General features: G+C 33.7%; 2 protein-coding genes across 6 annotated transcripts; both read left to right on the top strand.

Moving 5' to 3' along the window:
- Window positions 1-3308: 3308 nt before the first annotated feature.
- LOC123882344 (disease resistance protein RUN1-like) lies at window positions 3309-13012 on the top strand. Of its 2 annotated transcripts, none has more exons than XM_045931193.1 (6): window positions 3309-3952; window positions 4959-6072; window positions 6277-6555; window positions 6669-7460; window positions 7559-8051; window positions 12994-13012. In XM_045931193.1, exons 1-5 carry the CDS (start codon window positions 3468-3470, stop codon window positions 8009-8011), a joined length of 3123 nt encoding a protein of 1040 aa, XP_045787149.1. In that variant the 5' UTR covers window positions 3309-3467; the 3' UTR covers window positions 8012-8051; window positions 12994-13012. The 2 variants fall into 2 exon arrangements, with proteins under 2 accessions (XP_045787149.1, XP_045787150.1); XM_045931194.1 differs by lacking the exon at window positions 12994-13012 and adding an exon at window positions 8134-8168.
- Window positions 10903-20769, top strand: LOC123882343 (disease resistance protein RUN1-like). Of its 4 annotated transcripts, XM_045931192.1 has the most exons (8): window positions 10903-13121; window positions 13941-15051; window positions 15162-15443; window positions 15546-16337; window positions 16429-16898; window positions 16935-16948; window positions 17147-17208; window positions 20650-20769. In XM_045931192.1, exons 1-7 carry the CDS (start codon window positions 12634-12636, stop codon window positions 17149-17151), a joined length of 3162 nt encoding a protein of 1053 aa, XP_045787148.1. In that variant the 5' UTR covers window positions 10903-12633; the 3' UTR covers window positions 17152-17208; window positions 20650-20769. The 4 variants fall into 4 exon arrangements, with proteins under 4 accessions (XP_045787148.1, XP_045787145.1, XP_045787147.1 ...); XM_045931189.1 differs by having other exon boundaries at window positions 16429-16948; XM_045931191.1 differs by lacking the exon at window positions 20650-20769 and adding an exon at window positions 17312-17624 and having other exon boundaries at window positions 16429-16948.
- The last annotated feature ends 605 nt before the right edge of the window (window positions 20770-21374 follow it).

The raw sequence follows: 21374 nt of genomic DNA, 5'->3' as shown, positions 1-21374 counted from the left end.
CTTTTTCTTGTAAAAAATCTTCATTCATTATTCCGAAACTTTTTGTTTAAAGTCTGGTAAAAAATTGTTCCCACTAAAAATTGAACTCAGGTTCTCATAAACGATCTGTCCTAAAGGGAATTCATTAATAACTTAGTTGCATAACAATTAAGTTTACTTTGATGATATATGATATATCTTCAAGGTTTTTGCTTGATGTCCTACAATTGGACTATAATTCCACTACTCTAGGTGTGTGCTCCTCTAATGTTTTACCAACACTTTGTTTCAATCTACAGAGTTGACAGAGATAGATGCTGCTAGAAATTGGCCTTGCAAGGATGGCGGCATACCAAAAACATGGCGATTTGACTATGGGTGCTCAAATCCAAACCAATCCAAATAAAAACCGAAAATCGATCCAAAAAAACCGAAAACCGTAAAAAAACCGAAGTTTTTTTAATGTGTTTGGATGTTCTTTTGTGATAACCGCTGGATCGGATCGGATTTCGGATTGATTTCTTAAAACCGATCCAAACCGCATACATATATTTTAATATTTATTTATCTTTTTATTAGTATAAATATATATATTGCATTAACCTTTTTTTTCATTTTAAATTTTGTTAATTAATTTAATCTATTTTAAATTTTGTTAATTAATTTAATCTATTTTAAATTTTGTTAATATTATATATTAGTTTAATTTAATTTATTTTTTTTTACTTTTTATATGTTTCGAATATAATTGGTAATTGTCATTCCAAAATATTAATTTTCAATATATTATATGTTATATTTTACATCAAACATAATATTTATTTTGTCAAAAATGTCAAACTATTATTTTGTAGCGTTTTTTATAATATTTATATTTATTAAAAAAATTACAATTTATAATTTGGATATCCAAAAACCGATCCAAATCAAACCGCATAATATTGGATCGGGTTTTTTTATTTGTCATCCAAAACCGAACCAAACCGCAAATGAATTTATTTTTGTATCGGATGAGTTTTTGCCTCAAAACCGTTCCAAACCGAACTGCGAGCACTTGTAGATTTGACCCATTAGCATCACAAACTAGCGGACTCTTTGTGGCGAAGTTTAGAAAAGTGATTCTCTTTGACCTTCTCGTTACATCTTCAGAGAAAATATTTGTTTCAAACTTTCAATAGCCAAATAGTTTAGATGCTCACCATGTATGCTAGAAGCTTTCATAGAATAGATATTTTGTTATATTATTATTATTATTATTATTATTGTTATTATTATTATTATTATTATTATTATTATTATTATTATTATTATACGGTGATGCTGGTCCTTAATAAGTACTTCCTCCGTCCCAAAATATAAGCAAAATTGATCAACTAAAGTGGATGTATTGGTCCAAATTTTAACCAAATACATCAAGTTTGTTTGACTCGTTTTTGCTTATATTTTGAGACGGAAAAAGTAATTTATTGTAAGGTGTTTAAGTAATTAATGTCCTTCCAAAGATTCTTCCAAAGATTCTTCAACGTCTTGACGTCTCTATGAAGGAATCGTGTTTTGTGGATTCATCAAGAAAGTGCGTGTATTAATGAAATGAGTTGATTAGTGTTTCTTTATCATTTAAGTATAATTTGTAAAGTTCATCTTTGAAGGTCAACCTTAAAAGAACAAAGGAGCGAGAAACAAAGTACATTAAAATGAAAATATCAATTTTTTGGTAACAAAATGAAAATATTGGCCTAACTTGTATGATTCACACATGGCAAATGGTAAATTCTATCATATTTCTTAACACGTGCTTTTAGAGCACACATACGTTAATAAGATCCTTCATACATATTAATTTTTGATATTAGTCAGGGGCAGATCTTAGTGGTGGCCGGAAGGTGCCGCGGCATCTCTCAAATTTATTTTTATTATTATATAAGTATATTGATTTTCTAGCAATATTAATTTATTTTTTTAGCAATATTAATTGGTATATATATATATATATATATCTCAAATTTACCAAAGATTTATGGTAGTGTAGTAGTTGGCTACAACTTAAACTTTTTTCTAGCGCTCATGTTGTGGGTTCAACTCTCAAATGCTCCATTTTTTAATTTATTTTCATATGTTTTTTGGTATCATTGCATTCCTAAGACCATCTCCAATGGTGAGTACCTATTTCTTAAGAATTAGTACCTAATATGTACTCCCAATAGCTACCCTCATTGGAGCAAAACAGAAAGGAGTACCTAATAGGTACTGGTTCTACAATAAGCAATAATATCTATATGATTTTTGTGGGACCCGTTTATAATGATGTATAGTTATTGGTGAGATGTGTTATTGGTGGGGCCAATTTAGAACTTTTTAAGAGGTGTTGTGTTGGAGGGGTTGATTGCTTATTAAGTACTATGATTAAAAAATTATAAATGAGTGATGTGTATATGTGGGTGCCACTTAAGTACTAAAAAATGAGAAGGCTTCATAACCATTCTCAGAGAAGCTCTATTGTGGATGCTCTAATTTTTTTGGCAAGATCCGCCACTGCATCATATAAGCATCAACTTCTTCTTTCATAACCATTTTTTATCTCTTTCTTTTACCTTTTTTGAATGATCTTTTAGTTACGAGTTTTATGTAACATGAAAGTGTGATTCAAGTGGTGCATGCCAATTCATGAATAACATATTATAATGAATACGAACTTTACAAAATTCATCATTGGATCGAAAGTTTATTTCATATAGATCATCTTTCATTTCTTTCATTATAACTCCTATGCACATTGATTTAGATTGCAAACTTCGTATGATATATTATTGTAAATATAAATTAAAAATATACTTAAATTTAAAATTTTCAAAAGATATTTTTGCATATTATTTTGAACACCATAATATTTTTTAAAGAAATTGAAAATCATTTTTAACTGTTATTGAAATTTATCAGTCCTGACAAATTTTATAATGTTGGTAGTCTGACAAATTTTATAATGTTGGTAGTTAAAATATATCAAAATTTTAATTAGAATAGGAAACATCGTAAATGACAATGGTACTTTCCATTAAATTTTATGTATTTTGAGTTTTCTTACAATGTCCTATAATTGTCAATTTTGTAGAAGTTCAAAATATGTGATCATGTAAGCTTATCTCGATTGGTAGGTACTTTTTATTTTTTTTGTCACTTATTCACTCTTTAAGTTGGAATTACTACCGGACAAAAAAATAATTTTGAAATATATTTCTTAGTAAAAATAATTACACAAACTATTTACTAGCCCCACCAATAAAAATATCTCTTTGCAATAAATACATTTGATAATTTTGTGGTCGAAAATTTTCATCCGTACTGATATGATATGATGTGTTTTCTTATGAACATTTCTGTTCATCATTGCCATTAATCAAAAAAAGAATAAGAAAGTCTGGCTATATAGTAAAACTCACGCGGTATATGTCTTTTGTTATTCATCCGTTTCTTTGATTTGATTTCTTCTCATGGCAGTGCCAGAATATTCCTCTTCATCTTCCTTCAGTTATGGATTCACCTATGATGTGTTCCTCAGCTTTAGAGGATTAGACACTCGCTATGGTTTTACCGGAAATCTCTACAAAGCACTTCTTGACCAAGGAATCCACACATTCATTGACGATGAAGAGCTACAAAGAGGACATGAAATCACACCATCACTTTTAGAGGCAATTGAAGAGTCAAGAATTGCCATAATTGTACTTTCTAAAAACTATGCATCTTCATCATTTTGCTTACAAGAACTTGTCAAGATCCTTGACTGCATTAAGGGGAAAGGTAGATTGGTTTGTCCAATCTTTTATGATGTGGATCCTTCTGATGTGAGGAAGCAGACAGGATCTTACGGTGAAGCTTTAGCTATGCATGCAGAGAGATTCATTGATATCTTGCCAAAATGGAAGATAGCTTTGCGACAAGTAGCTAACTTGTCTGGCTGGCATTTCAAAATTGGGTACCTGCCTTTTTCTCCTTTTCTTTTCTTTAATTTTTTTATTTTTTATTTTTGTTATTAGAGTCTATTGTTCGATTTAAGAGTTAATCCATGCCACTAATTTTGGTCTAGTGGTGAAGGGTTCTGGTAGTATGCTAGAGGTCATGGATTCATCCTCAGTTTAATTATAAGCCAAAAAATATATATATCTAAGGGTTAATTCAGAGGCCCAACATATTATGAAAATAATTTTTTGGTAGTATGCCAGAGGTTCTGGATTCAATCCTCGGCTCCATCCTAAACTAAAAAAAATAAAATAAAGGTTTGGTGTGGAGATGTAGTGTCTCTCCTCTTTTGTGATCCTGAAGCATTTAACCCGATGTTTCTTCCGATCTTCCCGAACTCCCCAAAACAAAAGAATATACAAACAGCTCGAAAGAGACTACTGAAAACTCAGCAGCAGCATAAACAACACAAGCAACAAAACAACAAAATAGCACATTAGCCTTCCAAAATTCTAAAAACACCAATACACAGCAGCAAGTGAAGGGAAAATGATAGAAAAATTCCAGAAACAAACACCAATACACTGCTGCCTAACAATACTTGAACCAACACACCTGTTGACGAAACTAACTCGAAGGACCATTCTTGAAACACGATCTTCTACACCGTCCCAAGGTTTTCCTCCAAGAATACCTCCCTTGATAGCACCTCATACGCGGACTTAGCCAAGAACGTACCCCTGCTTCAAGATACCAACCCCAACTAATCACCCTCCAACAAATCCCGAAGCAGCACTACAAATTATTATAATACTATATGTGTATCACTCTCAAGACACTTATGATAATGGTGAATACATCAATGCTGAATTCTTAATAAGTATAATTTGGTAAAATTATTATTCTATTTCTTTTATTTATAGTGTTTTTATAATATATGTGAAATGAACAAACATAACACTCATTGTGGAGTTGAGGAAATACTTTACTAAGACTCACACAAACTTGCTTTGATTTGGTAGGGATGGATATGAATATGAGTTTATTGGAAAGATTGTTGAACATGTTTCCAAGAAAATCAACCGTGTGGCTTTACCCGTGGCTGACTACCCGGTTGGACTTGAGCCTCGAATGCTAGAAATAAATTCACTTCTTGATGCTGGGTCTGATGATGAGGTCAAAATGATCGGCATCCATGGAATTGGAGGAATAGGGAAAACTACACTTTCTATTGCGGTTTATAACATGATTGCCGACCAATTTGAAGCTTTGTGTTTTCTTGAAAATGTGAGAGAAAATTCAAACAAACACGGGTTACAACATCTGCAAAAGATTCTTCTTTATGAAACACTTGGAGAGAAGAAAATTAAGTTATCAAGTGTCAAACAAGGAATTTCAATAATAAAACATAGACTCCAGCAGAAAAAAGTTCTTTTGATTTTAGATGATGTTGACAAAATAGAACAACTGGAGGCCTTGGTTGGAGGGTCTGATTGGCTTGGTTCCGGAAGCAGAGTTATTATTACAAGTCGAGACAAACATTTGTTGGAAAGTCACGGGGTTAATAGAACATATGAATTAAATGTGTTAGATGAGAAAGAGGCTCTTCAATTGCTTACTTGGAAAGCTTTTAAAGCAGAGAAATTTCATCCTAGATACTTGGATGTCATGAAACGCGTAGTAGCCTATGCTTCGGGACTTCCATTGGCTTTAACAGTAATGGGTTCCAATTTATTTGGAAAGAATATACAAGAATGGGAATCTGCATTACATCGATATGAAATCATTCCTAATAAAGAGATCCAAAATATACTCAAAGTAAGTTTTGATGCTTTGGAGGAAGATGAACAAAGTGTTTTTCTTGACATAGCTTGTTTCTATACAGGAACAAAACATACATTGACAAGTGTAGAAAAGATGCTTCATGTTCATTATGATGCTTGCATGAAATATCATATTGGAGTATTGGTTGAAAAATCTCTCATAAAGATTAATTGGTTTGGTGGATTCAGTGTGCATGACTTGATAGAAGACATGGCTAAAGAAATTGTTCGATTGGAATCACCAGACGACCCTGGAAAACGTAGTCGTTTATGGTTTCATGAAGATATAATTCAAGTTTTAGAAGACAATACAGTGAGTATGATTGATGTGGATTGTTTATTTTACTTCTATAACCTTAAATTGTGCTTTTTTAAACTAATAAAATCTCGCATCACATTTGTTTTTATATTTTTCCTATATTACATGTACATTTTTTCGAATACATGTGTTGAATATAATGCATATAGACCTGTAATGCAAGTATGATTGATCATTTATTCTTTTTTATGTTAAAAGGGAACTAGTGCGATTAAAACCATATATCTGATGTGTAAAAACTATGAGGTAGAATTGGATGAATCAGCCTTCAAGAAGATGAAAAATCTCAAAACTCTCGTTATCAAAGATGGCCATTTTTCCAAAGGACCCAAGTATCTTCCAAATAGTTTAAGAGTAGTCGAATGGGAAGGATATCCTTCAGAATATTTACCACATGATTTTCATCCAAAGAAACTTGCCATATTGAACTTACCAAAAAGTTGCATAACATCACTAAAGTTGGCTGACTCATTGAAAGTAAGTGTAATAATTTCATTTCTTCAGTATATAAATTTATAAATTCACTTTTAACATTATTTGATTATAATTTCTTTCTTTCTTTTTTTTTTTTTTTTTTTTTTTTTTTGCAGAAGTTCTTGAATATTAAGATTTTGAATTTTGATGAGGCAGCTTGTTTGACTGAAATACCTGATGTGTCTTCTCTCTTAAATTTAGAAGAAATTTCATTTAAAAATTGTAAGAGTTTAATTACAATTCACGAATCTGTCGGGTTATTCGATAAACTTAAAGTCTTGAGTGCCAGAGGCTGTAGTAAGCTTAGAAGATTTCCACCTATCAAATTGATGTCCCTTGAGCAACTTGATCTTTCATTTTGCCTGAACCTCGAGAACTTTCCGCAAATACTGGGGAAGATGGAAAATTTAACGGAACTTGTGCTGGAAGAAACTCCAATAAAAGAATTGCCATGTTCATTCCAAAATCTTACTCATCTTCAAACATTACAACTACGTTATTGTGGAACGTTTAGTTTGCCAAGTAACTTTTTCATGATGCCAAATTTGGTTGAGATTATTGCTTGGAAATTAGAAGGGTGGATATTGCCAAAGCAATCTAAGAGTGAACAAAGAATTTTTTCAACGCTGTCTTCGAATGTAGAATGTCTTCGTCTCCCATTATGCAAACTATCAAATGACTTTTTTCAAACAGGTCTCATATGGTTTAGAAATGTGAAAGAGTTAGACTTATCGGGTAATAATTTCACAATTCTTCTCGAAGGAATTAAAGAATGTCATTTGTTAAGGAATCTTTGTTTGGATTATTGTCAGTATCTTCGAGAAGTTAGAGGAATACCGCCAAACTTGGAAATATTTTCTGCACGATTGTGTAAATCTTTGACCTCTACAGAAATGTTACTGAATCAGGTATTATTATTATTATTATTATTTATTTTAATAATTTATATGAAAATAATTCAATTATATGATAAAATTCTAAAAGTTGATATATGAACTTTTAATAGGAATTGCATGAAGCTGGAAGTACCATGTTTAAGTTGCCGGGATCTAGAATTCCAGATTGGTTCGAGCACTGTAGTAGCGGAGGGTCAATTTCTTTTTGGTTTCGTAACAAGTTTCCTGCTATAGCTCTTTGTCTTGTTCCCGATTCGATGTTTGTCACATCTTCAATTTATCCTACCGTGATCATCAATGGCAATAAATGTGACCTTGACTCTAGGGACACAGATGAATACGGTGAACCTAGTTTGTTGATTGAACCAGATCATACATATATTTTTGATCTTCAAAAGATGAAGTTTGAAGATAATTTAGATGAAGCACTTTTAAACAACGAATGGAACCACGTAGAGATTATGTATACGGATGCAAACAATCACTCAATGCTTATAGAAAGTGGAATCCATGTATTAAAACAGAAGAGTAGAATAGAGGATATTCGATTCACCAACCCGTGAAGAAAGATCATATTAGATGATGATCTCAAAAATCTCCAAGGTAAATTATTTTGTTGTGTGTTGTCACTTTAGCTACATACTGCTTTACTTTGAATTCATTTTGTACTTGGGATTTTATTCAGGCCATTGTGGATGCAGAATGCACTCAACAACTGCGCGCTACGAAGCACGGACACCTCTATGATTAGGCGTGTCGCGGTGTCCGACACGTGTCGGTGTCCGACACTCGTATGACACTCTTCCGACACGTGTCGGATAGCTCATATCGGTGTCGGAAAAAAGTCAATTATTCCTTTACTTTGACACTCCTTTGACCGGTGTCCGACACTTGTTAGACATTCATACGACACGTGTCGGACAGAATCTAAAAAAAAACTATTTTTTCTTTGCTTATATTCTCCTTAGACACATATCAGACATATCTACAAGAGTTAAAGATGTGTCGAAACAACAATATTAATCAATGATAGATTGAAGACATTACATTTTGATTACAATATTTTTAGTTTTTCTCTATAGTAGATGGATAAACAAAAGTAAAATACTTTAATATATTGTTTTAAATTTTTTTTTTAAGAAATAACTTGCTCAAATTAGATTTACATGTATATATTTTGATTATCAATTTATATGTTTTATAAATATGTAGCGGTGTCGGTGTCCCATATTTTTTACATTAACAGTGTCGCGGTGTCCGTGTCATGTCGCGGTGTCCGTGTCGGAGTCCGTGCTTCATAGCCTGCGCGTGTGGTAGATGCTGAGGGGACGTATCATGCTCTTCAGGCAATGACTTGTTATTCTCTTGATTTATAATTTACTGCATGTTTAACCCGCATGTATCGGGTACCAAATAAAGTACTAACTTCCCTCTAAATATATAATCGTCTCGGTTTTATTCTTTGTCCTTTCAAGATCTCGCGCCTTACTCGTTTAGTATCACGATAGATTAACAAACTAGTTATGATCAATTTCTTGGCTCATAACCCTCTCCTTTAATTATAACTCCCTAATGTGTTAGGTGAGTTAATAATTAAAGAAGGTTTTGAAATACGTTAATGCTTAAATCACAATTAACAATCCAATATGTCTAGAGACTAAAGTTATTGTTAAATGAACAATTAGCCTAGATCTAGAATCAAAACCTATATTTCATAGTGAGATGATGCTCGAGATCAATACATTAAAAACAAGACATAATGGAATAATACTAACTTCGCAATTCATTGAAACAGTACTAAAAAATTACATAGGTTCAAGTAGTATCAAATTAAACTCATCTAGAGACATAATCTTATGAGAATTAAGCTACTCATAATTGGAACCGAAATTGCTATAGAATTAAGAGATGAATACATATGATTAGGAATGAATGAAGACTTCAATCTTGTTTCCATGGAGAAAAATCCAATCTTCAACTATGAGATAATCTTCAAATTTCAAGCAAAATTCGGAACCCCAACCTTGTTGCCAAGAGCTCTATTTATAGATCTAGAGATGGATCAGATCATGTGCCTCCCCACACATGGCCCTAACCCTAAGAGCACCGCGCTTTTCTTTTTTAAATACATGGCAGTCAGAGATTGGGCAAAAAGCGCCTCACATTTATTAAAAAATTCCTCAAATGCAGCCAGGCGCAAACAACAGAATGAAATAGGATCATCAACTCTTCAAAAGCACCCCATGCATTTAACAGGTCCAAAAACTACTAAAATTCTGCTCCTTTCTTCAATTACAAGCAATCTCTAATTGTATGCAACTAACTACTAAACTGTGATAAAAACATAAAAACCTCTACCTAAACTAAATTGAAATGATCTAAAAATGGATGTATGACCAATAGTCATAAAAAATTAATTTACACTAACAGAACATATATTAAAAGCTTAAAAAATTAGCAGATGCCTATATAGACATTTTTGTTAAAATTTCATGTGTTCGAAGATGCATATGTGATATAGGATTATTGTTTTTATACTAAAACTTTAATATTTATTCATTCATTTAAATTGATATTGATAATCAAATATAGAAACATAAATTCAACATGATTAGAAGTAAAAAAGATTAATTTGTGAACGCAAAATTCACTACATTATTCAAATTCAAATTAATATAAAATAATAAAATAACTATAAATAATGTGACAAATTTTAAATGACATGAATATCATTCATGCTTCAAAATCTGCAAGTTGTTGTTTTGTTTTTAAGAAGTTGTTGTTGAGCTATAATTATAAAAGGCTTTGTCTAAAAAGAGGGTTTACATTGGATGCGTATATGGGTTTGGACTTTGAAGTTTTATTGGGCCCACACTCCATGGAAAGCGAGAGTTTCTGAAGTCAACTTATTAGGGAATCGGTCAGGATAGCAACACTTCTTCTTTTAATAAGAAAAAACTACACCTAGTGCTACAATATAAAATATTTTTTTTGGTTACCATACAATATAAATTATAGGTAATTTTAGTGTACTTGTTAAAAAAATAAAAAAATTTTAAGTTTTGCCTAATTTTCTTGACCAAAAAAAAAAAAAAATAAAAAAATTATATTGAAAATTTGAAACAATATTTTTTAATTTTGATTTTTTTTTGGAAAAAAAATTAAATAATGGAATAAATAATTTTCGAGCAATGATTCTTTCCATTTTTTTCCTCTCAAAATTTTCAATTTTTATATCTTAACCATGTATCAACTTTTTTTAAATTTTTTTAATTAAAATATTATCCCATATGTCAATAATTCATAGCTCAATTGACAAAAAATATCAAAATTGCTAGGTGATGACAGTCAATTATATGATATTTTTAGTAGTAATTTAGGGTAGTTTCAATAGCAATTGAAGCCCAAAAGCAAGCAAATACCTGAGAAAGTGAAGTTACTTGGCCCGGAAGCAAGAAAAGTGGAAAAAGTATAAAAAAGGGCAAAAACATAATAAACAGTGCAACCCATCGTACCCACGATGAGATCCGGCGTGACACGATGAGAAGACGGTTTAAATTGAAGAAAATCTGCAAAAAATCTTTTTCATCGTACCACGATGACTTGTCATCGTGGCACGATGATGACGGCAAAAGCACACAGAGAATACTGAGGAAATCTTCCATCGTACCACGATATGATCCATCGTGGCCACGATGAGGCATAATTACACGCCATCGTGGCCACGATGGGTGCGATAGACGCGCAGAAAAGCCCAAGAGAGTTAGGAGAACTCTAAGGAGGAGGCACAGAGAGCTCAAGTGCTTCGAGGGCATAAGGGTAATCTTTATGCTTTCTTTTCCTTATTGTTTTTTATGGTTTTTAGTAGCTAAACCCCATCAGGGTTAGGTCAAGTAGATGAACTCCCATAGGAATGCTTGAGACATGTAATCTGGTTATTTTCCAAGCTTATATACAAATTGCTATTCATTTATTATCTGTCAGTATCTGTATTTATCGTTTTATATACTAACATATATGATCAGCCGCATATGTTGTTAGTACTTAGGGTCGAAGTGGATATCATGACACATCTAAGACTTCGAAAACAAAGAGATACTATAACCTACTTATATGAGACCATTAAATTCACACGTAGTTAAATTCTGTATTAGGGAAACCAGTTACGCTAGAGAACTTGTTAAATTAGGAACTTCTACAGGTAAGGATGCCCACCAAAGGCTGAACTCGTTAAGGTAAGGACAAGAAATAACGAAGGCTAAACCTAGTTTGATTGATTCACTCTAAACAGATTATAATAGAAGTAAGTATAGTTCTACTAGGCTTATTTTCATAGAAATTAATCTCTAGATAATACTTCGATAGTATGCATATATAGCGTCAGTTACCAAGCAGGAATAGAGGAGGAATTCGAAAGTACTTAACCACCAGTTCTCATTTGAAACTCAACTCTTTATTACAATTGCTCTTTACTTTAATTGTTATTTACTATTATTTGTCAAAACCCCCACTCAATCAAACAAAGCGAATGTAAATTACCTTTTACTTTAATTTACTTTTATTGCATAAATTCCTAATCAAAACTGGTAACTTTGGCACAATCCATGTGGAGAACGATAACTGACTACTTTATTACTTGGTTACGATTCTGTTCACTTGCAGAGCCATCGTTACTAGGTCAAACGTCATGGTCGGGGTTCAAATTCCAACTCCCTCACCTATGTGTGTGAGTTTATAATGTCTTTGTCATTTCGTCTATATACTAAATAAAAATATTATTTCATAATTGCAATTCAATGGTCTAGATTCAGACATTATTTCATCAAGTTTATTATTTCAATGAGGAGGATCCTTTCTATTAATTTTTAATGTAATATTATTTTTTATTAAAATGACTATAATTAATTTCTTATCAGCGTCTTACATAAATTATTTAAGGAAACGGACACATGTAGATGATCCAAATCCACATAAATTTAAACATGGTGGGTTGATTTTTTTATTTCTATTTTCTTTTTTATCATAAAACAATTGGATAGCTTATATGCTTTAAACAACTTGAAAATAATTTTATTTTTTAATTTCAATAATGCACTTATATCATTTTCACTCAAGATACTTCAACTATATATTTCAATGACTTTGGACATGGAAACCCAAAACTACATTTAATTTCCATCTGCTAATGGCTTTGTTGACACCCTCTTCATCCTTCTGTTATGGATTCACTTACGATGTATTCCTTAGCTTTAGAGGTCTAGACACTCGCTATGGTTTCACCGGCAATCTCTACATAGCTCTTCATAACAAGGGAATCCATACCTTTATTGATAATGAGGAGCTTGAGAGAGGACAAGAAATCACACCATCACTTCTTAAAGCAATTGAAGAGTCTAGAATTGCCATTATTATACTCTCTGAGAACTATGCATCTTCTTCATTTTGCTTAGACGAACTTGTTAAGATCCTTGACGACATTAAGGGAAAGGGTAGGTTGGTTTTGCCAATCTTTTATGATATAGATCCTTCTATTGTGCGAAAGCAGGCAGGGTCTTACGGAGAAGCTTTAGCTATGCATGAGGAGAGATTCAAGAATAACATGCAGAGGTTGCATAAATGGAGATCAGCTCTACAACAAGTAGCTAACTTGTCAGGCTGGCATTTCAAAAAAGGGTACCTATCTTCTTATATATTTTTTCAATAATTTTGTTTTGTTCAATTATTATTGTTAGAAATTAACATATTAAAGAGAGAAGAGGGAGAAGAGACTAAAATTATATTTGATTATGATAAAATGATCCTGATTATTCATGCAATGTAGTCAGGTCCAAGATCCTACGTAGGATCGGTAGGCTGGTTGAGAATCGTAAGATCGGGATCGTAGCTCGATTCGTAAGATCCTACTCAAGGGTAAAATTGTAACTTCACATATACACATAAACACAAAAAATATATAATACACGAACAAAATAAACTTAATTAATTAATATTTCATACACATCATTCCAGATGTTCATAAGTTCATAACAGAGCGTTAGAAGAAGCAACAGTAGGGTTACAAAAAAAAAAATGAAAACTGTGGATTGAAACTTGAGAGTGAAAGAGATGAGTTCAGAAGGTTTCAGTAAGGACAGAGGTTTGAGTGAAATAGATGGTTGAAAGTGAGAGAGGAGTGAACGAAAGTGAGAAAGGGGTGAGAACAAGCATACACTAACCGCCGGGAGGTTCACGGCAGAGCCGTCTAGAGCTCAGGTCAAAAAACCCTCTAGGATCGTAAGAACCTATGACCCAGTGCGAGAACCTGACTATAGACAGGTCAAAAAAGGAACCTACATGGGTTCTAAGCTCTTTTGGCCTTTACGAGCTCGTAGGATCGTAAGAACCTAAGACCCAGTGTGAGAACCTGACTACATTGATTACATGTCATCAAACCTAGACATTGATCACAAACTAGTAACTAACTACTAAGACTTCATGAATTTGTTTTTGTAGTGAGGGATATGAATATGAGTTTATTGGAAATATAGTTGAACATGTTTCCAACAAGATGAATCGTGTTGCTTTACCTGTTGCTGACTATCCGGTTGGACTAGAGCCTCGAATGCTAGAAATAAATTCACTTCTTGATGTTGGGTCTGAAGAGGTCAACATGATTGGGATCCATGGAAACGGCGGGATAGGGAAAACAACACTTGCTCTGGCGGTTTATAATTTGATTGCCGACCACTTTGAAGCTTTGTGTTTTCTTGAAAATGTGAGAGAAAATTCAAACAAACATGGGTTAGAACATCTCCAAAAGATTATTCTTTCAGAAACACTTGGAGAAAAGAAAATTAAGTTATCAAGTGTCAAACAAGGAATTTCAATAATAAAACATAGACTCCAGCAGAAAAAAGTTCTTTTGATTTTAGATGATGTTGACAAAATAGAACAACTGGAGGCCTTGGTTGGAGGGTCTGATTGGCTTGGTTCCGGAAGCAGAGTTATTATTACAAGTCGAGACAAACATTTGTTTGAAAGTCATGGGGTTAACAGAACATATGAATTAAATGTGTTAGATGAGAAAGATGCTCTTCAATTGCTTACTTGGAAAGCTTTTAAAGCAGAGAAATTTCATCCTAGTTACTTGGATGTCATGAAACGCGTAGTAGCCTATGCTTCGGGACTTCCATTGGCTTTAACAGTAATGGGTTCCAATTTATTTGGAAAGAATATACAAGAATGGGAATCTGCATTACATCGATATGAAATCATTCCTAATAAAGAGATCCAAAATATACTCAAAGTAAGTTTTGATGCTTTGGAGGAAGATGAACAAAGTGTTTTTCTTGACATAGCTTGTTTCTATACAGGAACAGAACATACATTGACAAGTGTAGAAAAGATGCTCCATGTTCATTATGATGCTTGCATGAAATATCATATTGGAGTATTGGTTGAAAAATCTCTCATAAAGATTAATTGGTTTGGTGGATTCAGTGTGCACGACTTGATAGAAGACATGGCTAAAGAAATTGTTCGATTGGAATCACCAGACGAACCTGGAAATCGTAGTCGATTATGGTTTCACGAAGATATAATTCAAGTTTTAGAAGACAATACAGTGAGTATGATTGATGTGGATAGTTTATATTTCTTCTCTATAAACTTAAATTGTCCTTTTTTAAACTATTAAAATCTTGCATCACATCTTTTTTTATATCTTTTTATAAGGGAACTAGCGCGATTAAAACCATATATCTGATATGTGAAAATGAAGTGGAATTGGATGAATCGGCTTTCAAGAAGATGAAAAATCTCAAAACCCTTGTTATCATCATTATGAAAGGTGGCCATTTTACCAAAGGACCGAAATATCTTCCTAATAGTTTAAGAGTAGTCAAATGGGAGGGATATCCTTCTGAATATTTACCACAAGATTTTCATCCGAAGAAACTTGCCATATTAACCTTGCGAAAAAGTTGCATAACGTCACTCGAGACCGACTCATTGAAAGTAAGTCTAATGATTTCATTTCTTCTGTATGTAAATTTATAAATACATTTTTAACATTATTTATTTGGTTCTCATTTCTTTCTTCTTTTAAATTTTTTGCAGAAGTTTTTGAATGTTAAGATTTTGAATTTTGACGAGGCAAATTGTTTGACAGAAATACCTGATGTGTCTTGTCTCTTAAATTTAGAAGAATTTTCATTTCACAATTGTAACAATTTAATTAAAATTCACGAATCAGTCGGGTTATTGGATAAACTTAAAGTTTTGAGTGCCAGAGGTTGTACTAAGCTTAGAAGATTTCCACCTATCAAATTGGCGTCCCTTGAGCAACTCGATCTTTCATTTTGCCTGAACCTCAAGAGTTTTCCAGAAATATTAGGGAAGATTGAAAATATAACAGAACTTGTGTTGGAAGGAATCCCAATAATTGATTTGCCATTTTCATTCCAAAATCTTACTCATCTTCAAACATTACAACTACGTTGTTGCGGAACTTTTAGTTTACCAAGAAACTTATTCATGATGCCAAATTTGGTTGTGATTATTGCTTGGGTATTAAATGGGTTGATATTTCCAAAGCAATCCGAGGGTGAACAAACAGTTATTTTAACGGTGACTTCAAATGTAGAACGTCTTTATCTCCCATATTGCAGACTATCAAATGACTTTTTTGCAACAAGTCTCACATGGTTTAGAAACGTGAAAGAATTAATCTTAACGGGTAATAATTTTACAATTCTTCCGGAATGCATTAAAGAATATCATCTATTAAGTGAGCTTCATGTGGATGACTGCAAATATCTTCGAGAAGTTAGAGGAATACCGCCAAACTTGGAAATATTTTCTGCACTATGGTGTAAATCTTGGACCTCTACAGAAATGTTACTGAATCAGGTTTGTTTAATTATTTTGTATAATCTATACGAAAATAATTAAATTATATGATATAAAATACTAAAATTTGATATTATGAACTTTTAAATAGGAATTGCATGAAGCTGGAAGTACCATGTTTAAGTTGCCGGGATCTAGAATTCCAGATTGGTTCGAGCACTGTAGTAGCGGAGGGTCAATATCTTTTTGGTTTCGTAACAAGTTTCCTGCTATAGCTGTTTGTCTTGTTCCCGATTCGATGTTTGTCATTTCTTCAATCTACCCTATCGTGATCATCAATGGCAAAGAAAGTCAACTTGACTCTAGGAACATGAATGAATACGGCGGTGATCATAGTTTGTATGTTAGACCAGATCATACATACATTTTTGATCTTCAAAAGATAATAAAGTTCGAAGATAATTTGGATGAAGCGCTTTTAAACAAAGAATGGAACCACATGGAGATTATGTATAAGGACAAAAACAATCACTCAATGTTTATAGAAAGTGGAATCCATGTATTCAAACAGAAGAATAGAATTGAGGATATTCGATTCACCGACCCGACCCTTGAAGAAAGATCATTTTTTTATGATGATCTCAAAAATTTAGAAATCACAAATCTCCAAGGTAATTTATTTTGTTGTGTGTTGTCACTTTACTTTTAATTTATTTTACTCTCTTCTTTGCTAACTTGCAGGATCATGATTTTTAATTTGTAACTTCTTGGCTGTTTTACATACACTCAAAATATACGTCCATACAAACACACCACATTTTATATCATGTGATTTTATTCTAACAAAAAACTACCTTGCTGTTGAATAGCTTAACCGTTGCTCAAAATGAAGACGTGGTGGAACAGTTCTTGAAAGAAAATATAACTGCTGGTAGGATCTTATGCTTCAACTTCTTTCCTATTGAAAATCATGTCTTAGGCTTCACATATTTTTAATGTTCCGTGAATAACATTTCTTGTTTTTGAATTTTCAGTTAAATATAATTGTAGACTCTAAGAAATTATGAAGTTTCAAGTTTCAATTTCTACAAACTAGGGATGGTAATGGGTGCCCATAGGTGTGAGTTTGGGTATATTTGGGTGCCACCCAAACTCAAACCCAAATATTGTTCAGGTGGGAAAATGAAAGACACACCCGCTCAGTTCGGGTTTTTTCACCCAAACCCGAAACCCGTAACCCGTAACAAGAACACGCATAATTGATTATCTGCTCAAACCTGACCCGAACTATATTTGATATAATGCAAAATGTAGCATAACTTGGTAATATAGTTTGTAAATTTCAAAATAGTTTTTTTTTTTATACTAAACAATTCATAAAATGTTATCATCACTACAACATGCACCAGTACAACATTCAAAAATTTAAAAGGGATCAAAGTACATAGGGGTAGATAGGTAATTTGATATATAAACGGGTGCGTGAATGAGTTTCGGGTGTGGGTTTGATACTACTCAAACTCACACCCATATATTTGGGTGCCACCCGAACCCAAACCCAGTCAGCTCGGGTTTCGCCCGTTGACTTTAGTTTGGTTTCGGATGGGTCTATCGAATTTGGGTTTTCCTACCATTCATACTACAAGCTCTTTGTTTTTAGTCTCCGGTTGGAATTAAAAACATACAGTTTTTATACTTTTTTGGGGACTAAAAGTAAATCTAAAGTCAAACAATCATTGGACTGAAAATTTATTTATTTCTCTTGTTATTCATTTTAGTAATATTAATATTATTAGTGTGCTTTTTTTTTTTTGTTGATAATTCTTGTTTATTGTCAAATGGTACTGTATTATCCTTTTTCTTGTAAAAAATCTTCATTCATTATTCCGAAACTTTTTGTTTTTTTTTTTGAAGAAGCCAAAATGAAATATATTAACACAAACAGCCTCGTCAGCACAAGACGTGCCAAGGTAGACTAAAAAAGTTTACAATAGAGTCATAGAGATACAATCACAATCAAATCATACAAGGCCCAAACACAATAATGGACTAGACCACCAGCTAGGGTAGTTCAAAGCTAACGTAATACTCGTCGACTTCAACCACCTAAATGAGAAAAGCTTGATCTTATCCAACAAAAGACGAGGTGTGCCTGTTGAGCCTTTGAACAAACGATGATTTCTCTCTGTCCATATCACCCAAACACAAACTAGCCAAAGAAGCTGTAGAAAAGACCGTCGCGCTCGAGATATCCCTGCCGAAGCTGTAAACTGGACAAAATGATCACGCAAAGTAGTGAAATCCATCGGAGAAATGCCAACCCACGCATAGACTAAGTCCCAAAGAGAGCCAGCAATGCTACAAGATAAAAATAAGTGATGGGCCGACTCAGTCACTCCACAACCAAACACACAAGAATCAACGGTAGAAGACAGAACTCCACGAATGACCAGGTTGGCTCTCGTGGGCAACCTATCCCGCAATAAACGCCACGCGAAGATGGAAACCTTCAGTGGAACCTGAGGGTGCCAAATAAGTTTTTCCGCATCATGTAAGGCGACATAAACCTGATGAGTCAGAATCTGAAAACCTCCCGCAACAGTATACCCTGCATCAGGATCTGGGCGCCACTGCCACCTGTCCAAAGTCTGATCCTGCAAAGAAATGTCAAGAAGTAACAGCTGACACTCCCTCAACGACTCCTCCTCCCACGCCCTCAATCGCCTCCGCCACACCCACGCCTCTCCATCTGCCCCCCACCATGAATCAAATATCTCTGCGACCGAGCGCGATTTGGTCTCAGCCAATGAAAAAAGGCGACCAAACCGCTCCCTCAACGGGATCCCATCCAACCAAGGATCGGTCCAAAAAAGAGTATCTGAACCATCCCCTACCCTCCTCATAACATGCTCCCCAAACCACCTCCCACCTAACTCACCCTCCCCCTCTCTAATACGCTCTATCTCCCTCCACCACACCGAACCTCGCTGACCTCCCTCACAAAGTCTGCCATCCTCAACCCCATATCGAGCTGCCAAAACTCTAAACCACAAGCCCTCTCTGTCCACCAACATCCTCCAACACCACTTACCCAACAACGCTAGGTTAAACTCACGCAACTGTCTAACCCCCAAACCTCCATACTCCTTACGCGAACATATGTCTTTCCAACTCACCCAAGAAATTTTCCTAGAATCCTCACACCCCCCCCCCCCCAAAAAAAAAAATTTAATAAAAAGAGATTCAATAGAGGAAATGATACATGAGGGAGCCTTGAAGAAAGAAAGAGCATAGACAGGTAAAGAAGTCAAGACAAACTTTAAGAAAACCAGACGACCACCAAACGACAAGAATCGACTTTTCCACCCAGACAATCTATTCTTTATGCGAGTCAACACCGATTCCCAAAACACCAAGCGCCGCGGATCACCCCCAATCTGGAGACCCAAGTAAAGGAAATGAATCTTTCCCACTTTACAACACAAGACAGACGCAGCTTCGCCTAACCAGGAATCAAGGATATTAACGCCAACCAATAAGCTCTTATTAAAATTTACCTTCAATCCCGACATAGTCTCAAACAGCACTAAGACCGCCCAAAGAGCCCGAACGTTTGCCCAACTTTTAACCCCCAATAAGAGAGTATCATCAGCGAACTGTAGATGTGACACCCTGATGGAATCCTGACCACCAATACTATATCCCGTAAACAAATTACGCGCTACCATCGCTTCCATAAGCACATTTAGACCTTCAGCCGCCAAAAGAAAAAGGAAAGGAGAAAGCGGATCACGTTGCCGAAGACCTCGCCGAAGAGGAAATTCATCGGTCGGACTTCCATTAACTAACACAGATGCTGTAGCCGTGCAAACACACTCCCTAATCCACTTTCTCCATAAAGTTGGAAACGACATTTTCCCCATAACGTCATCAAGATACCCCCAATCCACCGAATCATATGCTTTCTCAAAATCTACCTTGAATAACATAAGATCCTTTTTAGACTTACGCGCCTCATCCACTATCTCGTTTGCAATTAGAATACCATCAAGAATTTGTCTATTCTTCACAAACGCAGTCTGGGACTCAGATATTACACTGCCAATCACTTGCCGAAACTTTTTGTTTAAAGTCTGGTAAAAAATTGTTCCCACTAAAAATTGAACTCAGGTTCTCACAAACGATCTGTCCTAAAGGGAATTCATTAATAACTTAAGCTTAGCGTCTTAGTTGCATAACAATTAAGTTTACTTTGATGATATATATTATATCTTCAAGGTTTTTGCTTGATGTCCTACAATTGGACTATAATTCCACTACTCTAGGTGTGTGCTCCTCTAATGTTTTACCAACACTTTGTTTCAATCTACAGAGTTGACAGAGATAGATGCTGCCAGAAATTGGCCTTGCAAGGATGGCGACATACCAAAAACATGGCGATTTGACTATGGGTGCTCAAATCCAAACCAATCCAAATAAAAACCGAAAACCGATCCAAAAAAATCGAAAACCGTAAAAAACTGAAGTTTTTTTAATGTGTTTGGATGTTCTTTTGTGATAATCGCTGGATCGGATCGGATTTCGGATTGATTTCTTAAAACCGATCCAAACCGAACTAAACCGCATACATATATTTTAATATTTATTTATCTTTTTATTAGTATAAATATATATATTGCATTGACCTTTTTTTTTTCATTTTAAATTATGTTAATTAATTTAATCTATTTTAAATTTTGTTAATACTATATATTAGTTTAATTTAATTTAATTTATTTTTTTTACTTTTTATATGTTTCGAATATAATTGGTAATTGTCATTCCAAAATATTAATTTTTAATATATTATATGTTATATTTTACATCAAACATAATATTTATTTTGTCAAAAATATCAAACTATTATTTTGTAGCGTTTTTTATAATATTTATATTTATTAAAAAAAATTACAATTTATAATTTGGATATTCAAAAACCGATCCAAATCAAACCGCATATTATTGGATCGGGTTTTTTTATTTGTCATCCAAAACCGAACCAAACCGCAAATGAATTTATTTTTGGATCGGATCAGTTTTTGCCTCAAAACCGATCCA

Source organism: Trifolium pratense, linkage group LG4, assembly GCF_020283565.1.
Source record: "Trifolium pratense cultivar HEN17-A07 linkage group LG4, ARS_RC_1.1, whole genome shotgun sequence".
Taxonomy (NCBI): domain Eukaryota; kingdom Viridiplantae; phylum Streptophyta; class Magnoliopsida; order Fabales; family Fabaceae; genus Trifolium; species Trifolium pratense.
The sequence above is the reverse complement of the archived record's forward strand: the minus strand, read 5'-3'. Positions and strand labels throughout refer to the sequence as shown.

Coding starts and splice junctions, on each gene's coding strand:
- LOC123882344 (XM_045931193.1), top strand. CDS start 3,468: ATGGCAGTGCCAGAATATTCCTCTTCATCTTCCTTCAGTTATGGATTC. Junction 6,556..6,668: donor AGTTGGCTGACTCATTGAAA/GTAAGTGTAATA, acceptor TTTTTTTTGCAG/AAGTTCTTGAATATTAAGAT. Junction 7,461..7,558: donor CAGAAATGTTACTGAATCAG/GTATTATTATTA, acceptor AACTTTTAATAG/GAATTGCATGAAGCTGGAAG.
- LOC123882343 (XM_045931189.1), top strand. CDS start 12,634: ATGGCTTTGTTGACACCCTCTTCATCCTTCTGTTATGGATTCACTTAC. Junction 13,122..13,940: donor GGCTGGCATTTCAAAAAAGG/GTACCTATCTTC, acceptor TTGTTTTTGTAG/TGAGGGATATGAATATGAGT. Junction 15,052..15,161: donor AAGTTTTAGAAGACAATACA/GTGAGTATGATT, acceptor TCTTTTTATAAG/GGAACTAGCGCGATTAAAAC.